This window comes from Notothenia coriiceps, unplaced genomic scaffold (assembly GCF_000735185.1).
Source record: "Notothenia coriiceps isolate Sejong01 unplaced genomic scaffold, NC01 NC01_scaffold00023202, whole genome shotgun sequence".
NCBI lineage: Eukaryota > Metazoa > Chordata > Actinopteri > Perciformes > Nototheniidae > Notothenia > Notothenia coriiceps.
This window is the reverse complement of record NW_011355903.1, coordinates 15807-21325: the sequence shown is the minus strand read 5'-3', so window position 1 is coordinate 21325 and position 5519 is coordinate 15807. Positions and strand designations below refer to the sequence as shown.

The window sequence follows — 5519 nt, the reverse complement described above, 5'->3', positions numbered from 1 at the left end:
TCAGTACTCGTTAGCTTACTGCTACAATTAGACACTGCGCCCACTCTGTTGCCAGATTTGAGAGAAATAAGCAACCAGGTCTATGAAAACAAGCCCCAAAGAAGCAACACATACATGATGTTGTGTAATTTGAAACCAAAACTAAGGCCTCAGGATGACTTTAAGACTTGAACATGGTCATTTTTGTTTTGAAACATTGAATACAAAATTTAAAAAAAGTATTTATATAAAAAAATTAAAAAATCCTGATCCCCGATTTTTTTCTCCCGATTCCGATCTTTTGAAAATCACGTGATCGGCTCCGATCCCCGATCACGTGATCGGATCGGGACATCTCTAACATTAACGAAGTATTACTCCACTACTTCCCACCTCTGGTTACTGGCTTTGTTTACCTGGGAGTATGACTGCATTTACACTATATTTTGATTAGTCTCAAGGTTTTTTTTTTAATATAACAGTCATTTAGTCTGAAAATGTTTTAAAATACTAAAGCCCTTCACAATTTCCCAGAGCCCTAAGTGTTAAATTACTTGTTTTTGCCAAGCGACAGTCCAAGTCTACGATATTTATTTTACTTGTATATAAAACAGAGAAGAAAAATCAGCACATCTTCCCATTTGAGATGCTGGAAGCACAGAATGATTGACATGTTGCTTCATGAATAACTTAATCACTCTGAAACATTTAGTAGATTCATTTGCTGTCAGTCAACACTTCATGTCAGCACTACTCTGGAGCCAAGAGCTGTGTAAGATACAGAATATATATCTGCTAAATGTTTCTCTTCTTGGTATAACATATCAAACTCACCTCTTGCCCTGGCTTTTAATACTAGTTGAACATAACATTTTTTACATTTCTATGTGTTTTTATATGTTTCTAGTTATTGTGCTGAGGTTGTTTTAAATGTGCTATATAAATAAATAAACATTGAGATTGTGAAACATATTGAATCAGGTTCAATCTTGCTGGTACAACACTCCCATCAACGCCTTTTGCACAAACGTATCATTAAATGCATGTATCCGTGTGTCGTGTGTGTAGAGCTGTCAGCGTTCTGCGTTGCCGTGCTGTTGTTCCTCATGGTGGTGGTGGGGGGTCTGCAGGGCGCGACCCTCGACCTCCGCCTGCTGCTCCGGGCTCTGCTGCTCTCCTGCTACGGGAAGGTCCTCCTCATCCCCGCCGTCATCTGGGAGCACGACCACTCCCCGCTCTGCCTGGGCCTCATCAAGATGTTCGTGCTCACCTCCAACTCGCAGGCTATCAGAGGTACAAGAAGTGTGTGTGTGTGTGTGTGTGTGTGTGTGTGTGTGTGTGTGTGTGTGTGTGTGTGTGTGTGTGTGTGTGTGTGTGTGTGTGTGTGTGTGTGTGTGTGTGTGTGTGTGTGTGTGTGTGTGTGTGTGTGTGTGTGTGTGTGTGTGTGTGATCTAGACAGGTGGACGGTGCTGCTTTCACTCGCTCAGGTTTTGAGATAAGCATTTTTTAGATGTCTGCCTCTACTGCAATACTATGGATGTAACTGAAATATATAATTGGTGTGGCTCAGAGAGTTGAACATATATATTTTAGGAAGTCAGCGGCAGCATCTGTTTCTACAAAGAATGTTCCCTTTACTCTGGATAATCTAGTCTCACTCTGAATACTGTAGGTGTTTTTGTTTGAATATGAACTTTAAACAAATCTGAAATAGGAGCTTTTAAAATAATATGAGTAATACCTTTGAATACATTTTAGTATGTAGTACCAATATTCAAAATCTTAAACTTATGGTATATAAGTGGTCATCCATAGATATTTTTCCCTGTGCCCTCCTAAAGTATGAGTAGGGTGGTAGCAAAACTTTTAGCGAGATGCTGACGTTATAGTGGAATCACATAATTCAAGGCAGGGGCGTCAAACTCAATTTCATCGCAGGCCACATTCGCATAAAGGTTGCACTCAAAGGGCCGGTTGTAACTATATAAATATATAAAATATATATATATAAAATAATGTATTATATTACATTATTGCCTCTGATTTGGATTATTATCGGATAGGATAATAACTTAGTAATTAACTACATCTGAAGCAGAAGTCCAGGGCAAATAATTGTCTCTTCAGTGCGCATGTCACAAAACGAGATGCATTGTGGGACATGTAGTTTATGGGCAACCTGCTTCTGTAAACTGGCATGTAACCATATAATAAACGTATTGTATTCTTTGCAAGCTCTTGCGGGGCCACATAAAATGAAGTCGCGGGCCAGATTTGGCCCCCGGGCCTTGAGTTTGAGACCCCTGATTTAAGGGATGGATACGATGCTGATCAAAATAAAACGGGATTATTATAGAAATTAGAAGTCATTTTTTATCTGAATAATTAGTTGTTCTAATATTTGAACCTTACAGTTCAAGTATATAATTCTTCAAAAACCTTTTAGAGCACCAGCAGGTGGCAACTACCTCCAACTTTGTGTGAGACATCCCCCTGCTCCTGGTGCTTCTCACAAAGACCCCCAGTCAGAATCTAATTTCTCTCTCACCTCTATTCTTTCTGCAGTGATCCTGAACAGCAGCAGACGTCTCTCTCTGTTGGCCGTGTGTGTCGGCCTGCTGTCAGAGACCTGCGTGGCTCAGGCCTCTGAGAAGCTTCTGTGGAGCGCCCAGGACATTTTGACTTTTGATTGAACGTCCTCAGACTGAGAGAAATGTCAGTTAACTCAGGGATGGACAAGTGATGCCAAACTGTGCCAGGGAACCCACTACACAGAAAGGTGTTTGCTGCTCATATCCAGTTCTCAATCTGAGACGGAGAGCAGCAGAAGAGACATTATAATGACTTGTATTCTGTACTCTTTACAGAGATATGATACATCTTCATTTTGGAGAGATATTTAGGAGGTGGCGTTGTTTTTTTATCGTGGTTTTAAAGTGAATAATGTGCTTAAGACTCCTGTCGTATTTTAATAATGTAACAATAAGTACTTCTCTGTTTGGACAGGACTGGGACTACACTCTTCACATTCTTTGGCTCATTGGGGAAATGGTTTGCTTAACACATAAACAAACACACAAACACGCACGCACGCACACACACACACACACACACACACACACACACACACACGGTATATTGTGAGAATAAATAGGGATAATTAATAAATAAAGAATCCAGGATTTACTTTCCCTTTTTTTATTCCCATTATTTATTGCAATGCTGAAAGCGTATATAGCCCATACTGTATAAGAGGGACAGTGACAGCTCATGTAAACGTTTGGGTTTGACTAGATGTGGATTTTGCATTAGTATTAATCCATTACATCTCAGAAGAGAACGAAAAATGCCTTACAAAGCGCAAAGAGATGGCTTCAATGTGCTTGTTTTGTCAAAATACTAGGGGTGGGAATCACCAGGCTCCCCACGATACGATACTATCACAATACTTAAGCCACAATATGAAAATTGCGATTATTCTACGATATGCTAAGTATTGCGATACGATATATTGCAAATCACATGTGTCATATCCATGTCCGTCTATCCCCTCCTGGTTAAAAAATGTATTTGCAATATGAATAGTTTATCTAAATAACCCAATTTGTGTTCTTTCAACCTGAAAAGGAGATGCTATTGTTTTTCTTACTTTCATTGCAATTGTATGTCTTAACGTAACTTCCTGTTTTATATATACGACCATCTTTGGGAGGGATATGCTACACTTTATATAAAAAATAAATAAAGTTTATTTAATAAAATATCGATCGCGATACTATGCTGTATCGATTATTTCCCCCACCCCTACAAAAGACCCTAGAATATGTATTTTATTATGTTTGTAGCGGCCAAAATCCTATAGAACTAAAACAGCCGCGGAGGCGCTAGTTAGCGGATCTTACGCAGGGCAATTATCCAAGTCCAGACAAGAACCTCCATTTGTGCATTTTATTCCAATAACAAAATACAACGAACAGGTTTCCTATATCTCTTTTCCTTAAGCCGTTCCTATGGCTTTCCCTTGTGTGGCTCGAAACACCCTGGTAAAAAAAACGTTTGCCTACTAGTGATCTGGCTCCCACCACCCACCTGTCTCCAAGATATACAATTACACCAGGTGCTCTAATCACCCAGTGCCCAAAACATGCCTTCAAAATAAAAGCATAGAAACTACTTTAACTTATGACGCTAACTAACAATACATTTACAATAAACAGAAAGAGAATAAATGTTAAACTATTAAATAATATAAATAGCTCCAACAATGTTGATAAGGTAATTATCTGAAAGCCTTATTAGGTCAGATGAGATTCAAATGTATTGTTATTGCACATAGCACAACTAAATGCAGTCTGCATCCAACCATAAAGTGCAAAGAGTAAATAAAGTGCTGATGAGGTTACAGTAATACATATTGTTGTGATGCATATGTACACAAAGCAGCGTAAGGTCCCTGAGTGTGAGGCGCTGTAGTGGGTATGTGGGTAAACTTAATTAAATCTACACTTACTTTCCCTGGTGTGTGTGTGTGTGTGTAAACAAAGACAATCCGTAAAACAAACGTCCAGAGCAGACTGAGTGTCTGTGGAATGATGGGAATTCATCAACTGTACTTTCCTACAGTACGAAGAGTGAACCGGCCCCCAGGAGACTTTGCAGGAGTGGAGTTGTTATGAGTCTGGATTCTCTCTGAACAAAACCATCTGCTGACAGACCCATGAGATCTCATCATATTCTCTCAAAGATAATGTGATGGACATTCAACGTTTTAAGGGCTAAGTATGAAAAAGGCTGCGTGAAGCATCCATTCAACATCATATGTATCTAAATATCGATTACAAGTGTTTCTGTTTGTACTTCTTCACATTGTGTTTTGTCCTCCATATCCTTTCTCTGGTGTTTAATCAAAGAGATAAGAAGATATTTCTTTCTTCTGCATTTCACTCCTCCTGCCAATAAGTTCCCTCCTGCTGTTGATATATTATATTGAAGCAACTCTGTCAAAAATGTCCTCCATTTATAAGAAATGGACAAAGAAGTACACTGGAAAGCCAGTTAAGGTTGCCAATGTTCTCTATGATGATGTTAAGAGCAGATGTGTCCTCAAAAATAGTGATACATTGATTATAAAAGTACATTTTTCGCTACTTTAAATTGAACACTTGAAGCTGCCTCCTGAATATTTCTTGTTGCACTACACTCCTATGTTCTGAGTCATATTCAATGTAAAGCTTATTTTGTGACGCACTATACTCCCTGAATATCTGTGTCTCTCTGTCATTGACAAGCCCTAAAGTTTGGCAGGGATTTATATCTTATGATGGATTATGTAAATTAACTTGAACAGCCCGTTTGCCACGAAACACTGCAGAGAAACACTGCAGAGAAATGTTGCAGGATATGCTGTTGACATAAAAGTATGACAAGACAAGACGACATAAATACATGGATTTGTTTTTGTGCATTCGTGTACTATGTGGGTGCTGCGTCTGCACGTTGGATGCATGTTACTACAGGCGTGTGAATAGTTGAGGAGACAG

General features: G+C 39.1%; 1 protein-coding gene across 1 annotated transcript in view; it reads left to right on the top strand.

Annotated features, from left to right (window-relative positions):
• arv1 (ARV1 homolog, fatty acid homeostasis modulator) overlaps positions 1-3742 on the top strand; it is a 5951-nt gene extending 2209 nt beyond the window's left edge. The window contains exons 4-5 of the mRNA XM_010781396.1: positions 1048-1272; positions 2545-3742. Of these exons, the coding sequence (XP_010779698.1) occupies positions 1048-1272; positions 2545-2672 (353 nt within the window). The 3' untranslated portion in view covers positions 2673-3742. The remainder of the gene's footprint in view (positions 1-1047; positions 1273-2544) is intronic.
• The last annotated feature ends 1777 nt before the right edge of the window (positions 3743-5519 follow it).